We start from the raw sequence: 25,197 nt of genomic DNA, 5'->3' as shown, positions 1-25,197 counted from the left end.
TTCCTCTGAAAGTTTTTCCAAGATTTAGTTTGTAACATATTCCAGGAGGGGCCCTCCTTGGTCAAGCGGTAAGACGCGCGGCTATAAAGCAAGGCCATGCTAAGTGTGGCTGGGTTCGATTCCCGGTGCCGGTCTAGGCAATTTTCGGATTGGGAATTGTCTCGATTTTCCTGAGCATTAAAGTATCATCGTGTTTGCCTCATGATATACGAATGCAAAAAAAGTACCTTGGCTTAGAAACCTCGCAGTTAATAACTGTGGACCTGTGTGTGCTGAATGAACAGGTATAATGCCAGTAAGATGAAGAAGAAGAAAATAATCCTGGAATCCCTCTTAAAGTTCCTCTAGGAATTTGTTTGGAAATTTCTCCTGGAATAAATGTGAAGGTGGTCTAGATTTTTTTCCCGGGAATCCAAACTATATCCAAATACTCGAAAGTTCCTCTAAGAATTCCTCCGAAAGTTCCTCCAGCAATTCCCCAGGAAGTTTCCCCAGAGAAATCCTCCGGAATGATTTAAATGGATTGTACGACAATTCCCCGAAAACCAATTCCCCGAATGCAATTTCCCCGAATGAAATTTCCCCGAATAACAATTCCCCGAACGTAACATTTCCCCGAATGTAACAATTCCCCGAATGCAACATTTCCCCGAATGCAACATTTCCCCGAATTGTTTCCATACTGCAGATAAAACTAAACTGAAAAAGAAATCTGCGTCGTTTTACGTAAAGTCCCATAATTGGCGTTTGACATAATTTTGAGCTGCAACAAAAGTGAGGATCGCGAGACATTTTGCTTAAAAATTGTAAAAAAATAAGATTGTTGGTCATTGGGCCGAAGACCATTATGCCGAACCGTCATTAGGCCGAATGAGGAGTAAGAAGTGAGAAATTAATAAAAAGTGAGATGTGAAAAGTGAGATGTGAGAAGTGAGAAGTGAGAAGTGAGTAGTGAGCAGTGAGTTGGGAGTAGTGAGTAGTGGGAAGTGAGAAGTGAGACATGAGAAGTGAGAAGTGAAAAGTAAGAAATGAGAAGGAAGTACATAGTAAGAAGTGAAAAGTGTGGAGTAAGAAGTGAGAAGTGAAAAATATGATGCGAGAAGTGTGAGTGAGGAGCGAGAGAAGGCGAAATACGAAGTGAGATGTAGGAAGAGAGAATGGAATAATGAGGAAGGAGAATAGAGATAAAGGAAGAAAATTAATCCGTTTTCCGGTATAAGGCGAAGGAAAGGTATAAAGCGCTTTTTTATTGATAATAGCTTCGCCCGGTTTTAGGGAAGACGAGTTATAATGCCTTCTTAAAATGAACACATTTGCCCAATATAAGACAATGAGGGTAGATGGACCCTTCTTCAATTAAACACGTTTGCCCGGAGTAAAGCGAAAAAGGAGATAATGCCTTTCTTAAATGATCACGTCTAGGCAGTATAAGGACAATGGAGGGATATTGTCTTCTTTAAATGAACACGTCGATTAATTCGATTTTTTTGGTCTATATAATTGATATTTATTGCTAGATGCGATCTCATATATCATATCTATTCCGGCCAAACTCGTCTACATCAAAAGAAGAGACTACGTTTATCATTACCTTATTGCAGGCAAATTCCTTCTCCTAAAAAGGTAATTTCATTCTATCATTCTATCATTCTATTCTTGGGAAACACCTACTTCCAAAGTAGAGATCAAAGTAATCCGTTGCGTTATTCCGAGTAGATGCATTATTTTTAAAGAAGGGATCACATTCACCATTGTCTTATTCCGGGCATACGCATTTTAATTTTTTGAGGATTCACATCCAAGATTACATCCCAGCAGCACACATGTTCCACGTAGGTGACTGCAACTCACATGTAACCAGACTTGGTTACAATCAAGTTGCTGCAACCAGTTTTGCCTGACTTGTGCTGCTCGGGCAGTAACTTCTTAAGAAGGGATAGACCTTACGTATGACAGGAGTTTGATTTCACAAATTTTGACCATGATGTTTTCAATCGGAATTTCTGTTCGCGATTCTACTCCATCAAAGAAATTCAGCCTTTGTTCGACTATTTTAGAAAAATAAAATTAATGGGAAAACACTCTATTCTAATATCTTTATAACTTAACAATAAGGAAGATCAAGGACATACAATACTATCGGAAGATTTGATCATGTTCGGTATTTCCAAAGAGACACTCTAGAACAAATCTTTGAACGCTGCTCTGTTCGGACGCTTATAGTCGATGACAATTATGTGTTTGCAAAAAGTAATTTATTTTCGGGGATTTGTTACATTCGGGGAAATGTTACATTCGGGGAATTGTTACATTCGGGGAAATTGCATTCGGGGAATTGTTACATTCGGGGAAATTGCATTCGGGAAAATTGCATTCGGGGAATTGGTTTTCGGGGAATTGTCGTACAATCTTTAAATGATTTCCTATAGAAGTTCTTCTTGACATTTTTCCGAAAGTTTCTTCAAAAATTAAATGGGATGTTTTTCCAGGAATTTCTTGGAAAGATCCTCCAAGATTTTTTCCTGGGACTTCTATAAAAGTTAACTGGATGCTCTCGATTGCTTGGATTTAGAACCGGGAATATTTTGTCTTTGCAGTCACTTTCGCAATGAAAACGAAAGTTCGTTGCTTTGCCCGACATTTCGATGGGCTATGCCAACTTTTTCAAGCAGAAATAGTCTAATGCAGAAAGACTAGAATAGTGACCCATCACCCAATGTTAACGACGCTTTTAGATAGATTGATAAAAAACTGTATTGTTTTGACGATTCTGAATGTTAAAAACAAACCATGAGATGAAAAACCCTTGAAGAAGATGGCATAGCTCATTGAAACGTCGGGCGGGCCAAAATAAATTGCTTGCTAAAGTGACTGCCAAGCCGAAAATTTCTGATGCTAAATCCAAACAATCGTGAACATCCAGTCAACTTTTATAGGAGTTGCAGAAAAAAATCTTGGAGGAACTTTTCAAGGAATCCCTGGAGAAGCTTCCCGAAGAATTCCTGGAGGAACATCCCAACTAATTTCTGATGGAAGCCTCGGAAGAATTCCTTATTATCATAACAAGCCATGATAACAAATTGATCAAACTTGTATACAAGTGTAAAAAAACAGAATCGGATAGGCAGCTCCACAGAAAAGTGATGATTCTTGCTTTGTTCTCGCTTATTTAGTGTTCGGAGCCCGCACAGCTGTGCAGAACAAGTTGAAATACATCATCAGAACCAGTGTTCCCCGCGATTGGAGCTTTTTGAAAGAAATCAATCAATGGGTATAACCCCTGAATCAGCTCATTTTCGTAACAGTTTCCGAAAAAGGCGTCTCACGGTATGCTACCTATCGAAAGTATATACAGACAAGATAAATGAGAGATTTTTTCAATCTCCTTTGGATTCAAACCCTGGCTGTTAGTGATTGGAAATGCGCATTATTGGAAATAATTTCGTTCTTTTTAAGATCCATTTTATACAACAGAAAGCTGATCCAAGTAAAAATATTTTCAAAGTACAAAACACAATCGCTTGGCGAAGGGCAGAAAGATAAATCGTAATGATGACCCTACGTCGTTAAACCTTCTGATTTTAAGAGTTGACTTAATGTTTATATACTATGAATCAAACTTTTTTTTCTAGAAAATTAAGCGTAAGTATTTTCCCATTCTTACCCTTGCGCCAAAATCAAGCCAAAAATATGAGGTTTATTCTGTATATTTAAATATACATACATACAATGAATAACATGTTTTGAAATAGTATTCTGAGGCATGTCCAAAATATGATTGTTTTTAGAAAAATGGCTAAAATGTTTGGGCTCCACAGGTATGGTTGCCATTTAACCAGAATGCCGTGTCGGTGATGCACACGAATGAAATTTACTCCCTGACGCTGTGGAAGCTTAATTGTCCTTTGATACCTTTTCACTCGGGTTGGTCCTCCCGTTGTCGTTCGTTTCTCGTAATCATTAATCAGACAAAAAGCACTTTTTTCTTGCGGTTCCTGTTTTTATCATTGGTGTTGTCATTGTTGCTCTGACTTATTTTTTTCTTATTTCGCCGGTAGCCGGAATCACCACAGTAAATGACCTTTTGGCAGAGATTTACATCTCGACTCAAACCAGCCCATCCGTACAACATCAGCGGAACCCCCTGAAGGTGTTCGAGTTTTTATGCGGTTTGACACAAAAGTGATAGAGCAGTTTCCGCCGCACACTGACTGGGTCAACCGATGGTGACGGGGGAAGGGGAAGAAAAATGACTGTGAATTTAGAAGGAAAAGCATTTCCACAAAGCGTGATGCTGCTGGGAAGAAAAACACCCGGAAAAGTTCTGACTTTTTTTTCAACCATCAAAGTACGTGGAAAGGGGTTGGGAAACCAACCAAATGAAAGAGTGAATATCAGAAGGTAAGCTTCTTTACGACTGCCGCTCCATCATCGACTGTCTGACGCACGGTGCAGGGCGCTCGGTGCAAGTGGGTTTATGGAGTGTAGCACCAAAGTCGGTGAAAAGTTATGGCAAGTAATTAAAATTTATGAATTAAAGTGAGAAACAAACTTTCGGTTGCAATTTCGGTAAATTATCTCTCCTTTTGCGTTGCGCAAGGAATGGAAAATATTTTATGGAATTTCTAGCGAACATTTTTCTTTCAATTTCATTTACGCAGCAAGATGGGTTCATAGGAACGAAAGCGGAAATTATTTTGTGTGGTTTCCAAATTATACTTTTTTACCATTGAGCGGAAAGTTTTGTTGAGCATTGCTGTATTGAAGGAATGCTTTTTTTTAGAAAAGTCACGTAAGAAAGGAAAAAATATTGAAACCACTTTCAGAGATCCATATTTAGACATCCTATATTTAGTCGGCAGAGGTATAGTTGCACCAAGTTGGAAGCTGCGAGGTGGATTTTTGTTGAAATTCAAAGGAATGCTCTAATTAACATTGGAAAAACAAAACAAAAACCTTTAAAGGAAGAAGGAAATCGTTAGTATTGCACTCATCAATACAATATGAATGAATTCAAATTTTCTTTTGTAATGCCGTAGCAATTACTTTGCAAGTTTATTTTTAAAATATCCCTGAAAAGTTCTTACTGTTGCAGAGTAACAATTAAACTCAGCATGATGTAAAAGCAGAAAAGACTTAATCGTTTGAAGATCCATGCAAAGCTATCCGAGGACTACATTCCATCCTAGAATTACTCTCCAAATCATATATTGAATCCTCCTTCAAAGAGATTAATTGTCCAACATCTAGATCTAACACACCCTTTCATCGCATCAACAATTTGCGTCATATGTATTCTCTCCCCCCGCACTATAACTCCCAAATCGTTCATCCTAAGCAAACGTCAATTCAATTAAATGGGGCGTGATGTCGATTTCCGGATACGACCTTCCGATCCGAAACCCTACGACAGCCCACTTTCTCGTTCAGACGCCCATAGATTTCCCGAAGAGGGGTGGACCCGCACTTCAGTTGCTTATATTCGGGCCCGAGGAAATCCGCCCGTCGCCAGCGAGACACTTCAAAGCAAAACGCTTGCTACCACCCGCGCGCCCGCCCAGCATCGGGCCAAGCTTCGATATGATTTATTTCCGATGTCCTTTTTGGTGCCGTCTCGTCGTCCCAACCGGCAGCATGCCTTACGTCCGTCACTGAAAGGAAACGGTAACTCGGACGATTTGATACACGAATCAATTTCCAAGGAAGAGCCAATGAAGGACCAGATTTCTATCGGCTTTCCCGGGGATCTGTCTGTTCACTTGTAACTAATTTGCCAAATTGAGTTGAGTTTTATTGATTGTCGGGGGGATCCATTTGGTGCTAAATGAGAGGCACCTTATCATCATCATTTTCGGCTTCTCCGGTCGGACGGAGGTTGATTCCGGCGGTGGCTGGAATCAGCGGCAGAGTGTCGCTCTGATTTATTGAACCCGGGCCGGATATTGGGCGATTAGATTGGTCGAATCGATGGTTTGTAATGGACCACTCTCGGGGATGGAAGTGACTTACCGGAAATTATCATATCACCCCGTTCCGTCGTCCAGTAGTTTATCGAGGCCGGATATGCCTCCGTGTGGCACTCGAGGATAACGTCCTGTCCGAGGTAGGCACCTTCCAGTTGGCTCGGGATGGACAGCATCGGGGGAACTGTAGGAGGAAATGACATTTATTAAGAAGTGGAATTTGTTTGAAAATGTGAAAAAAAGCTTAAAAAGATCAAGAAAAGAAATCTATTTCAACTTGTGGCGTGAGTTAGGGACACGCTATGCTGTTGCAAATATGTGGGCTCTAAAACTTAGAAGACAGAAGACATTACTTCAATAAGAATTAAAACAAAAAAGTTACAATCAAAATATTGATTTTTTTAGAGTCACCCCAACATTATAATAACAAATGATAACAAATGACACACAACAATGGTTCTTTCAGCAATGTGCCTCAAAATTAAATAAAGAACAACTTTCTGGAACATCGCACATACCATGCTAAAATTAGAAACACAGAAGTAAAAATACAAAAGAATTACCTACGACTGGAAGATTTGGTGTTTTATTGTAAGCATACGCGGTATTTCGAAAAATTTCGTTTCAGGTGGTTCGAAACGAAATTCCACGGAATTTTAGCATGGCGAAATCTGATTTCTTGATTTAACGGAAATTTAACGGAGTTCCGCGGAATTTCGAAACACATTTAAACTTTAACCATACTGCCTCATACGATCGTGTATTATCGTGCTGGATTGAATAAAAACTTAATGTTATACAATTTTTTTTATTAACGCATACTACATAATCCCATTCTGAGTCGACAAATACGTATTAAGTTTTCTTCTAACGTTTTCTTCTAAAGTGTTTTGTTAGAAATATCTATCAGAAAATGAAAAGTATCTTTAACTATTCCATCCTATTTTTTCAAAAGTGATCCGATTCAATATTTGAGACGTCAGACGTCAAATATGATTCAGTTCTTTATGACTTTGTCAAAGAGGTAAATCCGTGGCGCGGATTTCTGGGGCCCTTGTGAAGCCTTTTCAGTACTACTTAAGTAGGTATTATTAAGGAAGCCCTAAGGAAAACAAAATGCAACATTTTACGTGCAAACAAGAAATTGAATCTTACCTAAGGTAAGAATAAAAAGGTATACTTATTTCACCAATATTCGGCAGATCATTAGAATATACATACAGCCTTCAAAATTAAATTTAAATTTTGTAATAGTTTTTGAGTATTGCAACAATATCGATCCTGATGTTGCTACTAGTGACGCTCGTGCGGGAAACGATTTGCCCGGAAAAACGCAATTCTGCGGGAGAATACGAAGTGAAAAAAATAATGTCTGCTTCGAAGAGCATCAAATTATTTAGTGCAGAATCGATTGTGCTGTAGGAGCTTATTAAACGAAGCACATTGATTTTGCGTTAGATTGATTTGAAACACGGTTTCGTCTTCGAGTTTTCAAAATAACTTCGTTTACAATAATTATTTAGTCGCTTACCAAGGTGGCTTCACTTGAGTTACCTTTTCAACTAACCAACGATTCCTTTCCGTGGCGCTCGCGGAGAGGCAGAGCATTCCTCGGTCTCTTATAACAATGAGTGTCAAACTAATTTTTCTCTCCTAATAGCAGGTCGTCAAGTTGATTGTATAGAACAGCGGTTCTCAACCTGGGGTACATGTACCCCTGGGGGTACCTTCGCTGGCCCTAGCGGATACCTCGGACAAAAATGCGTAATGGCGGACATATTACAATTTCAATCAAAATTCATTGAGGCTCGGAAGCCTCCTTTCAAGTGGTTAGGCTACCTTCTTTCAAGAGGCTCGGAAGCCTCCTTTCAAAAGGTTCGGAAGCCTCCTTTCAAGAGGTTCGGAAGCCTCCTTTCAAGAGGTTTGAAAGTCTCCTCTCAAGAGGCTCGGAAGCCTCCTTTCAAAAAGCTCGGATGCCTCCTTTCAAGAGGCTCGCAAGCCTTCTCTCCAGAGGCTCGGAAGCCTCCTTTCAAGTGGTTCGGAAGCCTCCTTTCAAGTGGTTCGGAAGCCTCCTTTCAAGAGGTTCGGAAGCCTCCTTTTAAGAGGTTCGGAAGCCTCCTTTCAAGAGGCTCGAAAGCCTCCTTTCAAGAGGTTCGAAAGCCTCCTTTCAAGAGGCTCGAAATCCTACTTTCAAGAGGCTCGGAAGCCTCCTTTCAAGAGGCTCGGAAGCCTCCTTTCAAGAGGCTCGGAAGCCTCCTTTCAAGAGGCTCGGAAGCCTCTTTCAAGAGGCTCAGAAGCCTCCTTTCAAGAGGCTCAGAAGCCTCATTTAAAAGAGGCTCGGGAGCCTCCTTTAAAGAGGCTCAGAAGCCTCCTTTCAAGAGGCTCAGAAGCCTCCTTTCAAGAGGCCTCAGAAGCCTCCTTTCAAGAGGCTCAGAGCCTCCTTTCAAGAGGCTCAGGAAGCCTCCTTGCAAGAGGCTCAGAAGCCTCCTTGCAAGAGGCTCGAGCCTCCTTGCAAGAGGCTCAGGAAGCCTCCTTGCAAGAGGCTCAGGAAGCCTCCTTGCAAGAGGCTCAGGAAGCCTCCTTGCAAGAGGCTCAGGAAGCCTCCTTGCAAGAGGCTCAGGAAGCCTCCTTGCAAGAGGCTCAGGAAGCCTCCTTGCAAGAGGCTCAGGAAGCCTCCTTGCAAGAGGCTCAGGCCTCCTTGCAAGAGGCTCAGGAAGCCTCCTTGCAAGAGGCTCAGGCCTCCTTGCAAGAGGCTCAAGCCTCCTTGCAAGAGGCTCAGAAGCCTCCTTGCAAGAGGCTCGAAGCCTCCTTGCAAGAGGCTCAGAAGCCTCCTTTCAAGAGGCTCAGAAGCCTCCTTTCAAGAGGCCTGGAAGCCTCCTTTCAAGAGGCTCAAGCCTCCTTTCAAGAGGCTCAGGCCTCCTTTCAAGAGGCTCAGGCCTCCTTTCAAGAGGCTCAGAAGCCTCCTTTCAAGAGGCTCAGAAGCCTCCTCTCAAGAGGCTCAGAAGCCTCCTCTCAAGAGGCTCAGGCCTCCTTTCAAGAGGCTCAGGAAGCCTCCTTTCAAGAGGCTCAGAAGCCTCCTTCAAGAGGCTCAGAAGCCTCCTTTCAAGAGGCTCAGAGCCTCCTTTCAAGAGGCTCAAGCCTCCTTTCAAGAGGCTCAGAGCCTCCTTTCAAGAGGCTCAGAGCCTCCTTTCAAGAGGCCTCAGAAGCCTCCTTTCAAGAGGCTCAGGCCTCCTTTCAAGAGGCTCAGAAGCCTCCTTTCAAGAGGCTCAGAGCCTCCTTTCAAGAGGCTCAAGCCTCCTTTCAAGAGGCTCAGAGCCTCCTTTCAAGAGGCTCAGAAGCCTCCTTTCAAGAGGCTCAGAGCCTCCTTTCAAGAGGCCTGGAAGCCTCCTTTCAAGAGGCCTCAGAAGCCTCCTTTCAAGAGGCTCAGAGCCTCCTTTCAAGAGGCTCAGAAGCCTCCTTTCAAGAGGCTCAGAGCCTCCTTTCAAGAGGCTCAGAGCCTCCTTTCAAGAGGCTCAGAAGCCTCCTTTCAAGAGGCTCAGAAGCCTCCTTTCAAGAGGCTCAGAGCCTCCTTTCAAGAGGCTCAGAAGCCTCCTTTCAAGAGGCTCAGAAGCCTCCTTTCAAGAGGCTCAGAAGCCTCCTTTCAAGAGGCTCAGGCCTCCTTTCAAGAGGCTCAGAAGCCTCCTTTCAAGAGGCTCAGAAGCCTCCTTTCAAGAGGCTCAGAGCCTCCTTTCAAGAGGCTCAGAAGCCTCCTTTCAAGAGGCCTCAAGCCTCCTTTCAAGAGGCTCAGAGCCTCCTTTCAAGAGGCTCAGAAGCCTCCTTTCAAGAGGCTCAAGCCTCCTTTCAAGAGGCTCAAGCCTCCTTTCAAGAGGCCTCAGAAGCCTCCTTTCAAGAGGCTCAGCCTCCTTTCAAGAGGCTCAGAAGCCTCCTTTCAAGAGGCTCAGAAGCCTCCTCTCAAGAGGCTCACCAAGCCTTCTCTCAAGAGGCTCAGGAAGCCTCCTCTCAAGAGAGCTCAGGCCTTCTCTCAAGAGGCTCAGAAGCCTCCTCTTAAGAGGCTCAGAAGCCTCCTCTCAAGAGGCTCAGGAAGCCTCCTCTCAAGAGGCTCAGAAGCCTCCTCTCAAGAGGCCTCAGGCCTCCTCTCCAAGAGGCCTCAGAAGCCTCCTCTCCAAGAGGCCTCAAGCCTCCTCTCAAGAGGCTCAGAAGCCTCCTCTCAAGAGGCTCAGAAGCCTCCTCTCAAGAGGCCTGGAAGCCTCCTCTCAAGAGGCTCAGAGCCTCCTCTCAAGAGGCTCAGGCCTCCTCTCAAGAGGCTCAGGCCTCCTCTCAAGAGGCTCAGGAAGCCTCCTCTCAAGAGGCCTGGAAGCCTCCTCTCCAAGAGGCTCAGGCCTCCTCTCAAGAGGCTCAGGCCTCCTCAAGAGGCCTCAAGCCTCCTCTCAAGAGGCCTCGAAGCCTCCTCTCAAGAGGCCTGGAAGCCTCCTCTCAAGAGGCCTCAGAAGCCTCCTCTCAAGAGGCCTGGAAGCCTCCTCTCAAGAGGCTCAGAGCCTCCTCTCAAGAGGCTCTCAAGCCTCCTCTCAAGAGGCCTGGAAGCCTCCTCTCAAGAGGCTCAGAGCCTCCTCTCAAGAGGCCTGGAAGCCTCCTCTCAAGAGGCCTCAAGCCTCCTCTCAAGAGGCCTCAAGCCTCCTTTCAAGAGGCTCAGAGCCTCCTCTCAAGAGGCTCAGAAGCCTCCTCTCAAGAGGCTCAGGAAGCCTCCTCTTAAGAGGCCTCAAGCCTCCTCTCAAGAGGCCTCAAGCCTCCTCTCAAGAGGCTCAGGCCTCCTCTCAAGAGGCCTCAAGCCTCCTCTCAAGAGGCTCAGAAGCCTCCTCTCAAGAGGCTCAGGCCTCCTCTCAAGAGGCTCAGAAGCCTCCTCTCAAGAGGCCTCAAGCCTCCTCTCAAGAGGCCTCAGGCCTCTCTCAAGAGGCTCGGAAGCCTCCTCTCAAGAGGCTCAGAAGCCTCCTTTCAAGAGGCTCGGAAGCCTCCTCTCAAGAGGCTCAGAGCCTCCTCTCAAGAGGCTCAAGCCTCCTCGCAAGAGGCTCAAGAGGCTCCTCTCAAGAGGCTCGGAAGCCTCCTCTCAAGAGGCTCGGAAGCCTCCTCTCAAGAGGCTCAAAAGCCTCCTTTCAAGAGCCTTTCTAGAGGCTCGGAAGCCTCCTTTCAAGAGCCTTTCTAGAGGCTCGGAAGCCTCCTTTCAAGAGCCTTTCTAGAGGCTTGGAAGCCTCCTTTCAAGAGTCTCAAAAGCCTCCTTTCAAGAGGTTCTGAAGCCTCTTTCCAAGAGGCTTGGAAGGATCCTCTAAAGAGGCTTGGAAAGCTCCTTCCAAGAGGCTCGGAAGCCTTCTTTCAAGAGGTTTGGAAACCTCCTTTCAAGAGGCTCAAAAGCCTTCTTTTCTAGAGGCTCAAAAGCATCCTTTTTTAGAGACTCAAAACCTCCTTTCAAGAGGCTCTGAAGCCTTTTTCCAAGAGGATCGGCAGCCTCCTTTCAAGAGACTCGGAAGCCTCTTTTCAAGCGGTTCGGAAGCCTTATTTCAAGTGGTTAGGTTGCCTTCTTTCAAGAGGCTTGGAAGTCTACTTTCAAATGGTTCGGAATTCTTCTTTCAAGAGGATCGGCAGCCTCCTTTCAAGAGGCTCGGAAGCCTCGCTTCAAGAATCTCAGAATTCTTCTTTCAATAGGCTTGGGAGCATACTACCAAGAGGCTCATAAGCGTTCATTCAAGATGCAACGGAAGCTTCGTTTTAAGTGGCTCGAAACCCGCCTTCAAGAGGCTCGGAAGCCTCTCTAAAAGAGGCTCAGAAGCCTCTTATAAAGAGGCGTGGAAGCCTACTCTAAAGGGACTCAAAAGCTTAAAGGAGCTTCCCTTCAAAGGGCTCGGAATTATGTTTTCAAGAGGATTGGAAGCCTTCTTTCGAGAGGTGGTACCTCAAATCATGTAAAAGTTCGAAAGGGTATCTCTCAAAAAGGTTGAGAACCGCTGGATCACCAAGCCACCTATAAAATGTCGAATTTGGAAGCAAATGTAAGCCCTTTGCAGAATTTTTTTGTATCAGGAAAGAAAAATTATTTCTTCATACCTGGCAAGCTACTGCCGCAAAAACTTTGCGTTCACATTTGTGAAATACAATCTGAGATACATATGAAACTGAGATGCATTTTAGAAACATGCAGAGGATTTTTGTAGTGAGCAAATATTCTTCTTCTTCTTCTTCTTCTTCTTCTTAAACCAATGCATTCATTTTCTAAATTTGAGTTAGCTCAATACCATAAAACCACGCTGATAAGACAATATGAAGTATGATTCAGAATAATTACATAATTGTTAAGATTTTGTAACAGAATTTGAATCCACAATTTCTATATTTTCTTAATTCTTACTGATATAAAACTGAACTGATATAAAATTGATCAGATTCGGGAGGACACACTCCACGATGAATTCATTTGAAATTGGCACAAATGCTGGTGTATTACCACCTTATTACCAATGGTATGTAAACGGGAATGCGGCAATTTATCACATACTGCTTCTTCTGTCACTATAACTGTATTGGTCGCAAAGCAGTCATTCGACTTCGAAAAAATGAAATCAAAATTGCGTACATAATGTGAAACCAATTCAATAAAAAATCCGCGAAAATATTTAAATTTCGTTTTGTTTCGTAAATTTTCGAATTAAATGGACCTTGATTTCGTATTGTTTCGAAATATCGAAAGTAAATCTATATTTTGTTTCGTTTCGTTTCGAATCAACATAGGCATTTAAAATTTCGTTTCGTTTCGTTAGGAAAAAGTGTGATATCGCATACCCTTATTTTATTGTGTGGCTTTCACAGTCTAATTTAGTCAAAACGATTAGTTTTGTTTTGCCCGACGTTTCGGCCTGTAGTTTTGGCCTTTTTCAAGTGTGACTGCTTCACCCAGGCCGAACAGGCCGAAACGTCGGGCACATTGGGCCAAAATGTGGTATGCTCCAAGTAAATGTTACAAAGCTCTAGTAGTTAACATTGGAATCAAGTTTTAATTAGTTTGGTACAAGCTTGAACAATGAATTTACCACTGTGTGGGGAAAAATAATAAATGAGGGAAATTCTTCAAAGTTATATGTTGTTTAAAATTGGCCCATTCTCACCCCTCACAGGGGGTGACATTGGGCCAAGTACAATAAAGTTCAGCGGTGACGATGCAACGATTCAATCGTTCATTAAAATAATTGCCTACATTACGGCTCTTACCAACTATGTATGGCAAATCAACGAAAGGCTTGGCCCAATTTACCCCTTTTCAGCGGGCATTGCTCGTTGCTCAGAAAAGCCAGAACCGCTATATAAATATTCATAAAATTCGATAAAACAACAACAGATTATCGTAACATGAGGTATCCATCGATCTAAAAACTAGTTATGTAATAGATTTGTGGGGCATTACTGACACTATTTTAATACGGGTTCATTCGATCAAAAGTTTTACATTCAAATTCCAAGCATTATGGTACGAGCACAATTAGTTCTTGGAATTTGTTTTGTGGTTTCCTAGACGTGAATTTTAATATAATTTCGAACCGTTTGAAGTTTTCATCAAAATTCGTAACAGTTTCTGAGATATAAGGAGTTGAAACATTTTTCGTTTTTGGCCCTATCTCACCCCTAAGCCCAATGTCACCCCGAACGACGGTAATCGTTTTGACTAAATTAGACTGAGAAGGCCACACAATAAAACAGAAGTAAAAAATTTATCTCAAAATGTAGTGGGACCACTCTATTGCAACAAGCATCATAATAACGAAATAAGCTTTGACTTTGCTCAAGACAATTTGTTGCTAAAATGTCATCTTCAAGGTTGAAATATTTTTTAGCATGACTAAATAATCAAATTGGGAAAGAATAATATTTCATCACCATTTGATTCCATACCTCGTTTGTGACACAAAACAGCACAATTAGCATATATGCATATTCACAAATGATCAGTTGTGCATCCCAAACTGTAAAGAGACTTAAAACTAGATACAGTTAGCTACTCACATTGCACCCTCAGCTGCACCCGTTTGCTAATGGACGGCGGCACTCCGTTGGATGCCACGCACAGATATGCTGCCATATGCAATCGGCTTACTCGAGTTATGTGCAACACCTCTCCGTCCACCACATTGACTGCAAAAAAAAGAGATTGATCAAACAGTTGCTTTAAATGAGTTGTTCGTACTCGCAAATCGGGGATCGGAGACAGGGAAAGGGAAATAGTTGAACTACGGCTGAACTGATGACAAAAATGTGAAATCAATATATTTGTTGGAAGAAACTGATTGCACATTATTTTAATACTTTAAAACTAATCACATTCTTTTTCAACCCTATTGTGAACTCTTCTAGAACTATCCAATTTATGATTAACCAAGTCCAACTGATTCGCACATGAAGCTAATCGCTCACAGTCTTCCATTGTGCCGCTATTTTACTATCTCCTGTCCCAGTCATCTTGACACTAATTAATTAGTGCCCGCCAGCCAGTACTGGAAGGGGGAGCTCTGCAAAAAAAAAGATGAAACCAACTCACCATTCTCGCCCCCGATGGCCATCTCGTCGCCGTCCTCCCGGCGCCACATCACGTACGGTTCCGGGAATCCCTTCGCCTTGCACGTCAACGTCACGTTGGTGCCCTCCCGGACGACCATGTCGTTGCTCGTCAGCGACTCCACAATCGACGGTGGCACTGTAATTGAAAATTAAATTATGTACAACCACTTAATTAGATTATAATCGACGCCCGAATGTACTACGGGCGGCTTTCGGATGGATGCTTGACCATTGGATGGGTGGTGGTTTCGGTGTAAATAAGGAAGCTGGTCGGATGAAAGTTGCCCTGCGAAGCGAAGGCGATAATGATCTAAACTGTTCCCCGAGATCAAAAGTTTTCCAATTTGTTGAAAGGGGAAGTGTAACTTGGGTCGCTTGATTTTCTGAGAAATGCCAGTGGCTTGTTAGAAGCAGTTGGCGATGGGACCTTTCCGCTTCGAGATTCGTAACCGAAGCAACAAGCGATTTCTAATTGCTTTCAATTACATATTTGAAGTAGGTATCAGTGTTTTTCTTATCACACGAATGCAACATGTAAACAATTAGCCAAAGTTTTTCAATTCACAAAAAACTAAAATAATAATAAATAATTTTAAGTTATTTATTAGACGTACTTTTTGATATTACGAGTACTGGCAAACGAGTACTGACAAAGCCAAATAAATCAAGGCTACTGAAACTTTTATATGCGCATACGCTCTTCCTAATTCCAAGAAGCTAACTGTTCGTGTCCCTGGCAGATATGTTCTACACAGTTGGCAAAAAATCTGCTCTTTCCACAATTTTTAACAATAAAAAAATCAGTAGAAAAAATAATAGATTGATAATTGGGCTTCCACTTTACTTCGATCAGACAAAAAGTCAAAAACCCAAACATTTGGCCGAACAGGATGTTTGACCGAATAGAATGTTTGGCCGCAAAGGACATTTGGCCGAAAAGGACATTTGACCGAATAGGACACTTGGCCGAATAGAACATTTGGCCTCAAAGGACATTTGGCCGAATAGGACATTTGGCCGAATAGGACATTTGGTCGAATAGGACATTTGGCCGAATAGGACATTGGCCGAATAGGACATTTGGCCGAATAGGACATTTGGCCGAATAGGACATTGGGCCGAATAGGACATTTGGCCGAATAGGACATTTGGTCGAATAGGACATTTGGCCGAATATGACATTTGACCGAATAGGACATTTGGTCGAAAAGGTTATTTGGCCGAAAAGGTTTTTTGACAAATAAGACGTTTGGCCGAATAGAACATTTGGCCGAAAAAGACATTTGGTCGAATAAGACATTTTACCGAATAGGACATTTGGCCGAATAGGACATTTGGTAATGAAGGACATTTGGCCGAATAATACATTTGGCCGAGCAGAATAGGACATTTGGCAGAATAGGATTTTTGGCCGGAAAAGACATTTGGTGGAATAGGTCATTTGAAAATTGAGATCAGCCAATCGGTCCTTCCTCCATTTTGATAGATCGAAGTGACATTTAGAAACTCAAATAGGAACACGGCAGGTGTTTCCTTCCATCGTCGTAGGGGCGAAAGCAACGTCCATTTTCTAGAACTCAACTATGGCAGAATGTTCCTACTGAGCTTACGATTTGGTACGGACGAGTTTGACAAAATAGTGTCTGTTTTATTGGTTTCCGAGACTATGACGAAAAGACGAAAATGCCTGCCTTAAGCCTATCAATCTATGAGTTACAATCACTGAATGAATTTTATTCAATTGTTGAAAATTTTGAAAAATAAAGTGCAGATTTTTTGCCAACTGTGTAGGATAACCCGAGTACCGTCGTCGGGGGTGACAATGGGTCAAATGGGGGTGAGAATGGGTCACTGTTTCAACGACTCAAAATGCTTGTGGAATAGATTGAATGTGACGGCAAGAAGACTAAAATATAAGAGACCTTTTTGAACTCTACGACCTCCTGACTGCCGGAGAGAGCGATGACCCATTTTTACCCCCCAGACCCATTGTCACCCCAGATGGCGGTAGCACTCTTGTCACATACCAGTCACTGTGACTCATATGCGACCAGATCCAGTCACATTGGAGTTACAGCATCCGAACTGTGCCACTAGGGAACTTTGGTCCCGAGAAGGATTTTCGTCAGGAATGTCTGCTCCGGTAAAATCCGTGGTCCGAAAATGAATTATAAGCGTGCCTAAGAGCAATGCTCTAGTTCCGAAATGCAAATTGTTCGAGTTCCGTAATGCACCTTCCGGTAAGCAGTTTGTACTTGTTTTAAAAATGAAATCTCTGAGTTGGGATAAGAAACTGTCGGTGTTCCGTTAAGGAATTCTTCCAATCCCGAGCAATAAATTGCCTGAGCTCCGAAAAAGTATTTCCTTCGCGTTCAGGAATGAGGAATTCTTCGCATTCCGAGAACTAATTATCTTCTGATAAAGAATTATCCGCGTTCCGAGAAGCAAATTGTCCGAGCTTTGGAAAGGAATTTTCTAAGGTCTGATAAGAAACTATCCGTCTTTCGATATAGAACTCTTCGTGTTCCAAGAAGCATTTTGTCCGCGTTCAAACATTTCCTTCCGTTACTTTTGGCACATTTTCAAGAAAAAAATAAAAAGTAAAAAAATCGAGAAAAAATCTTCACTATCCGAGAAGAATTAATCGAGTCATGAAAACATGTATTTGCTCAACATGACTTCTATAAAACCAGTGAGTTCCAACAGGCAAATTGTCTGTGTTCTGAAAAGTAAAATATCCGAATACGAGAAGTAATATGCCGAGCTACGGGGACTAGAACATGTACTAAATTATTACAACCAATCAGCAGATGGCAGTGTGAGCTGGAGTGTGAGAACTTTCGAGCGATCACCATCCTTAATGCTGCCTCAAAAGTGATATCCCAGATCATCTTCCGTCGTCTGTCACCATTAGTGAATGAGTTCGTTGGAAGTTATCAAGCCGGCTTCGTTGACGGCCGCTCGACAACGGACCAGATCTTTACGGTACGGCAAATCCTTCAAAAATGCCGTGAATACCAGGTCCCAACGCACCATCTGTTCGTTGATTTCAAGGCGGCATACGACAGTATAGACCGCGTAGAGCTATGGAAAATTATGGACGAGAACAGCTTCCCTGGGAAGCTTACCAGACTGATCAAAGCAACGGTGGATGGTGTGCAAAACTGTGTGAAGATTTCGGGCAAACACTCCAATTCGTTCGAATCGCGCCGGAGACTAAGACAAGGTAATGGACTTTCGTGCCTGTTGTTCAACATTGCGCTAGGAGATGTCATGCGGAGAGCCGGGTGTAACAGCCGGGGTACGATTTTCAACAGATCCAGTGAATTTATTTGTTTCGCGGATGACATGGACATTGTCGGCCGAACATTTGCAAAGGTGGCAGAACTGTACACCCGCCTGAAACGTGAAACAGCAAAAATTGGACTGGTGGTGAATGCGTCAAAGATAAAGTACATGCTTGTGGGCGGAACCGAGCGCGACAGGGCCTGCCTGGGATACGATAGACGGGGATACCTTCGAGGTGGTCGAGGAATTCGTCTACCTCGGATCCTTGCTAACGGCTGATAACAATGTCAGTCGTGGAATACGAAGGCGCATTATCTGTGGAAGTAAGACCTAATACGGTCTCCAGAAGAAACTGCGGTCAATAAAGATTCGCCACCGCACCAAATGTGTCATGTACAAGACGTTGATAAAACCGGTAGTCCTCTACAGACATGACACATGGACAATGCTCGAGGATGCAAGCACTCTGACTATTCGAGAGACGGGTGCTTAGGACCAACTTTGGCGATGTGCAAGAAGACAGTGTGTGGCGGCGAAGAATGAACCACGTTCTCGCCCAGCTCTACGGCGAACCCAGTATCCAGAAGGTAGCTAAAGCCGGAAGGGTACGATGGACAGGACATGTTGCAAGAATGCCGGACAAGATGGTGTTCACTTCCGATCCGGCAGAGACGAGACGACGTGGAGCGCAGCGAGCGAGATGGGCAGACCAGGTGCAAAACGACTTGGCGAGCGTGGGGCGTATTCGAGGATGGAGAGATGCGGCCTCGAACTGTGTATTGTGGCGTCAAATTGTTGATTCAGTGTTATCTGTTTAGATGTAGACGAAATAAATGAAATGAATAGCAACTACCGAGTAATCACTTTGCTGAACGCCGCCTACAAGGTACTCTCCCAAATTTCATGCCGTCGACAAACACCAATTGCAAGGGAGTTCGTGGGGCAGTACCAGGCGGGTTTCATGGGTGAACGCTCCACCACGGACCAGGTGTTCGCCATTTGCCAAGTACTGCAGAAATGCCCCGAATATAACGTGCTCACACATCATCTATTCATCGACTTCAAAGCCGCATATGATATAATCGATCGGGACCAGCTATGGCAGCTAATGCACGAACACGGATTTCCGGATAAACTGACACGGTTGATCAAAGCGACGATGGATCGGGTGATGTGCGTAGTTCGAGTTTCAGGGGCATTCTCGAGTCCCTTCGTAACCCGCAGAGGGTTTGGCTTCGCCGACGACATAGATATTATGACACGTAACTTTGAGAAGATGGAGGAAGCCTACATCAGACTGAAGAGGGAAGCCAAGCGGATCGGACTAATCATCAACACGTCGAAGACAAAGTACATGATAGGAAGAGGTTTAAGAAAAGACAATGTGAGCCACCCACCGCGAGTTGGCATCGGTGGTGACGAAATCGAGGTGGTAGAAGAATTTCTGTACTTGGGCTCACTGGTGACTGCCGAAAATTATGAAGAGAAATGATGCAGAGAATGCGGAGACGCATAGTGGCTGGAAGTCGTACGTACTTTGGACTCCGCAAGACACTCCGATCGAATAGAGTTCGCTGCCGTACCAAACTGACAATCTACAAAACGCTCATTAGACCGGTAGTCCTCTACGGACACGAGACCTGGACGATGCTCGTGGAGGACCAACGCGCACTTGGAGTTTTTGAAAGGAAAGTGCTGCGTACCATCTATGGTGGGGTGCAGATGGCGGACGGTACGTGGAGGAGGCGAATGAACCACGAGTTGCATCAGCTGTTGGGAGAGCCATCCATCGTTCACACCGCGAAAATCGGACGACTGCGGTGAGCCGGGCACGTAGCCAGAATGTCGGACAATAACCCGGTGAAAATGGTTCTCGACAACGATCCGACGGGCACAAGAAGGCGAGGTGCGCAGCGGGCAAGGTGGATCGATCAGGTGGAAGATGATTTGCGGAGCCTCCTTAGACTGCGTGGTTGGCGACGTGTAGCCATGGACCGAGCCGAATGGAGAAGACTCTTATATACCGCACAGGCCACTTCGGCCTTAGTCTGAATATATGAAAATAACTCAATAACGATTAGATTAAGAGCATATTTTGCACCCCAACTGCGAATGACCTGATTTTTCAATAAATGATTATTATTTGTATGCATGTTTACTGGAAAGGCATGTTTTAGTTTGAAATAATTATAAAACCACTCCATTTGTTATTTCCAACAATCAGCCAAGATGCTTAAAGCTGACCCCAGGAAATTCGCTTAACAACATCGATAATTTCGTAATATCTGGGATATCACAACTTTCCCTGTCAACTGAATGCAAGGGATCTTAGAGAAAAAAAAATCCATTCAAAGTTATACTAGCCTGGATTCAGGATAATTAATAGTACAATTCGTGCCTGGTGGCCTCACAATTGGATTTCAAACAACGAGCCCATCGTCTTTGCCACCAGAGTCCGATTGCAACTGAAATTCGGGAACGGATGTGGAGTGGGTCATACCTTACGTAGAAGCGGAAACGAAATCTGTAAACAAACATTAGACTGGAACCTATTAAGGCGAAAGCTGTAGATCGCTAAGGATGGAGATCTTTCAAGCGGTCCTATTCATCATACTCGATGTGTGCAGGACCCATAAGTAAGTGAAAAGAAAAACGCGCTGTGAGGTGTGTTGTGCTCCACAAAACAAGAATCTCACTACCGTCGTGGACATTTGGATATCGTAAATTACTACCAAACTGCAATTATCATCATTTGGGTGACTTATCGATAGTTAGATGGCAACTTTCTGTTTCAAATTTGGTACTTTTTTTCGTTATTTATTTTATAAAATCGAAAATCCAAAGTACCGTGGGGCGTCGAAATTCGTACACTTAAACCTTTCCTTCCCATGGTAGCTGTAGAGCTCCATCAAATGTTGCACCTTCCCACATTCATTGATTTATTTCAACAACAAAAAGCAGTATTTGGCGAAACTTTATGGTTTTATTAGACTGAAAATATAATCAATTTTGAGTAAAAATAGTGAAACTATTGAAAACAATCAAGTAACTATTGATCTACAATCAAAAACTTTTTTGTTTTCGTTTTCCACTAATTTAAATTTTAACTTTATATAACTTTTGTTCTAGCATTTTTTTCATAGATGATTCCTTCCTATTGAAATCTTTGAAAGCAGTCGTGGGAAAGAGAGGATTAAGCACCTTAGTATATGAAAATGTCATAAGAAAATAGAAATCGATTGTAAATAAAACGTTTGTCATTGACACAGGAGCATACTTTTGAAGAATTTCACATTTACTCATTAAAAACTACGAAAAACATGATAAAATAATGAATAAAATCAACTACTCCTGACTCAAAATCCGTCCACCGTGGACGGATTTCAAATCGAAGGATCAAAATCCGTACAGCTATTTTTTAACTAAATATTTAAATTGTAGCAGTCTGATTGACTAAACAACCACTATAAATAGTTTGATACGCACCTTGAGAAGCGACTCCTTCGATTTGTATTTTGGTTAACTTATGTAATGATTCGCAATTAGCAATTAAAACACAGTTACTTTTGGTTCAGTTATGCTCTAATCGAAAACAAAATGGCGGCAAAAACTCCGCGTTTGGTGGGTGGAGATTTGTTTTTGATTTTTGTTGTTTTAATTTCAAAGCCATCTTTCCATTTCTATGCCCTAAAAGCTTACTGCCAAGTATCTGAACAGGATAAGATCAATTATTTCTACATTAATTACCTTTAACCCCCTTTAATTAATTGATATCTTATGAGGTGGACGGATTTCGGTGCTGTACGGATTTCGGTCCCGCACGGTAGCCCCCAGCATCAAAAGAAGTCCCGCACGATGGTAACTCTACATCGATACTTTTCACGATAAAGATCAGAATCAAAGCCTTGATAACTGATACTGTTGATATTATCAAAATGTTTTTACAATAACCGGTCTTTAGCGATATTTCTTTTTCATTTCTAACTCTTCAGTATTAGAGATTGAAAATCTGACGGGAAATGACAGTCGAATAAATATTATTAAACAAAACACAAATAATGTTACATATAGATAAAATCCTATCAATGATCCTGGAATTATGATCCTGTTATAAAATCATAATCAACTATGTTTTCGCATCGTTACGAAGTTGTTGTAACACCTCCCGCGCCTCCTGCTGGGTGCGCTGATATCCAAAAGTAAAGCAAAATTTATATCTAACTGGAGTCATTAGGAAACACCACTCGAACAAGCGTGATGGATTATTGGTAGCACGCAAACCGCGTGCAGCACTCGTCGGAAAATGGCCGGGGATAAACGGTTCCATGAAATCCCTTTTAATGATGGCAATGGCCCGGTTTGGATTTGATGGAAATTGGATTCAATCAAATAGGCTCCGCCACCGCCCACTGCCTTCGTTATGGGCGGATTTCAGCGGCTCTGGAAAGGGTTGCACGTGGGTGGGGCTCCCCTTCACGCTTCAGGGTGGTTTATTACCGATGAATGATTTCCGGTGAACTGTAATAATTGTTTGATTTTCCAATATCGGGGAAAAACATTCGATAGTTGTGGTGGAGGGGTAATCTACTGTGTTTCACTCAGTCAATTGATTTGGCTAAATTGGGCCAAACACACTTGCTGTCAGGTGGGGCTTCTTCCACTCCATGGCAATCATCGATAAATAATACTCTCGATTCTGGTTAAAATATTGGCATATACAAAGAGCTGCAAAAACTTCTAGCAAAAAAAATAATATTTTTTGCAAAATTGATATAGAGTTGTGAGGTTTTATTGGAATCTGACAAATTTGTATTTGCCAAAATTTCAGACGGATTTACAGAGCGGTATTAAATACTGACAATCACTATTTGGGTATTCTAATTACTGATTCACAAGAGAATATTCGATATATTGAGAAAAAAAAAATTGATATTTATTAGCTGCACAGATATCGAAATTTCCGCAAATATCACCGACAGCATTTTTATCAGCAGGCATGCCGCTCAAGTTCACCATCCAATGCGGCAACGATAGTTAATGATAGTTTGTCTACACATAAATTGTTGCTGATAGTGGCTTTCCGGCAGCAAGAGTAGTGTCTAACTATTTTTCTCTCTACGCCGCACCGCTTGCATACAGAAAGACTTCAGATTCTGCTCCAAGCTACAATGTAGGGAAAATGGAACTACACATACCGCGATGTATACGAGCAGCAACAACCAAGCGGGCCGCAAAAAGCAAGAACAGACTACAATTTCCTACCGCCAACAGTCACGGTAAGCCCCGGAGGGAATTTATGCAAATTTCGGAATTCAAATGAGCATAACAATTTAAAGTATATTAAATATATTGGAGTCACGGGAGGCCCGCCCCTCCGACCGCCCCGTCAGTGCCAAATTCGTACGCCATAGTGCCATAAACGAGGATGGTACGGCGAAGCGAAAAATATGATAATATTCCAATGATAACAAACTTGGATGGCTTGGGATCGTTTTCTGCCATTTGCTGGGTGTGATTTTGGTGTGGAAAAAGTTTGCGGTCCTGTTTTGCGACGGCATTGTGGGGGGAAATAAAAATCTATGCGGATACTGTTGCGGTTGCTGTAAATGTTCTTGCGTACGAATTTGAGAGGCCATGAAAGAATCGAGCCAGCTCCGATGAGTTTCCTGTTCAATGGAGGAAAAGATGAGATGCATCCTTTATTGTCGTGTCGTGTTATAAGTTGGCTTACTTTTCCGATCTCTTGTAATCTGAAAGTTGATTGAATTATTCCATCATTCAATGACGTGAAGCAAAGGAACAAAGCCCACAGCACCTGCATCCAATGGAGTTTTCTTCCATCTGCTCCCAAAAACCCATCGGAAATGGTGATTGACTTCTGATTCCCAAATTAAGTTGCTCACTCACCGACGACCTGCAGGTAGCCCTTCCGTGACCGCATCGGGTCGGTGTTGACCTGACACATGTACCAGCCCCGGTCGCTCTCCTCCACGTCCCGAATGTGCAGATACCAGGACCGGTGGTCGTTGTACGTCAGGCTGATCCGAGGGTTCTGTGTTATCACGTTGTGATGGATGGATAATATGGTCTGGGTGTCGACCCGAACCCAGGCGACCTGCAACGATGGGAGAAGAAGAAGAAGAAGGTTCATGATTGAATGACATCGCATCAAGATGGGATTGGATGTTTTGCTGACGGTGCGGGGGAGTGTGTGAGAAATGAATTTCATGAATATCAATCGCAAAGAATCCGAAGATGTTTTGTTCCTCCCGGAAGAATGCGCTTGATTGGTTTAACAGCTCTGGAAATAATTCTTCTGTAGGAAAATGGAACATAAATGCAGCATAGACTTTAATAGAAGAAATAAATGCTATTCCTGCAGTAAGAATATCAGCAAAAGTTTTCTGACGAATATTTTATACACATTTGAACACAATCATACCAATTGCATGTTTGTTTTATTCGAGATGTTAAATTGCTTGAAATTAACCTTTTTACCAATCACTTATTATAAGACGAGTTCGTACTCCTATCGCATTTAATTCTGCAGCTTGATTGTAACTTTAACAGATATTTATTTTGACCTCAAAAGTGAGGCCGTTAAATACGAGACACTTGATTCTAGTCAAGTACGAGACACTGAAGGCGGCCTTACTGTTGAGGTCAAAATACGTATCTGTTAAAATTACAATCAAGTGGTGGAATTAAACGGGATGGTACGAACTCGTCTTATAACAAGTGAAGACATTCCACTAAAAGCTCTAAATTGTTTTATTATGTTCTTTATATTCAGACCTTTGTATTTACACCTCCTCCCATTAAATGATTAAATCTTAGATTCGTGTTAGAAAATTAGATCCAATTTATATTTCCTTTTAATGACTAATTAGGAATTAAACTCTATCTGATAGAATGATTCAAATCCATAGCATTTTTCATTAACTTACACGAGTTCAACATCTATCTAATTCTCAAGAGCAATTCTCAGACCGTCGTAAGACATTGTTTGTAGGATGGGTTTTCTTTGTTTGCCCGGTATTAAATTAACAGCAAACAAGATTCGATTTTCTTTCTTTCGATTCCAATCACATACTTTCAGACTTGTGAGCAAGAATGCAGCGTCGGACGTCGCGGAGGGAAGCACCAGACCGCACCGTGAAGGCAAGCACCAGCCAGTGCACAATACCCCACAAACAAATCGAATGAGAACTCTCTTGTATAAAGTGCTCATTACTTGCTTCGTTATCAAACGAGAAAAGCATCTTCTTCGCCGTTTTTTATTCCCGTAGATCTCTATCATAACACCCGCCGTAGTGCCAAACAGAGGGCAACCAGTCGATTCTGCTCGCACGAC

General features: G+C 42.7%; 1 protein-coding gene across 1 annotated transcript in view; it reads right to left on the bottom strand.

Annotated features, from left to right (window-relative positions):
* LOC134213554 (lachesin) overlaps positions 1–25,197 on the bottom strand; it is a 608,862-nt gene that overhangs the window by 80,332 nt on the left and 503,333 nt on the right. Inside the window, exons 5-8 of the mRNA XM_062692704.1 lie at positions 23,751–23,958; positions 14,536–14,691; positions 14,004–14,132; positions 6,010–6,147 (exon numbers count right to left, since the gene is read on the bottom strand). Of these exons, the coding sequence (XP_062548688.1) occupies positions 6,010–6,147; positions 14,004–14,132; positions 14,536–14,691; positions 23,751–23,958 (631 nt within the window). The remainder of the gene's footprint in view (positions 1–6,009; positions 6,148–14,003; positions 14,133–14,535; positions 14,692–23,750; positions 23,959–25,197) is intronic.

This window comes from Armigeres subalbatus, chromosome 2, assembly GCF_024139115.2.
Source record: "Armigeres subalbatus isolate Guangzhou_Male chromosome 2, GZ_Asu_2, whole genome shotgun sequence".
In the NCBI taxonomy this organism is placed as follows: domain Eukaryota; kingdom Metazoa; phylum Arthropoda; class Insecta; order Diptera; family Culicidae; genus Armigeres; species Armigeres subalbatus.
The sequence above is the reverse complement of the archived record's forward strand: the minus strand, read 5'-3'. Positions and strand labels throughout refer to the sequence as shown.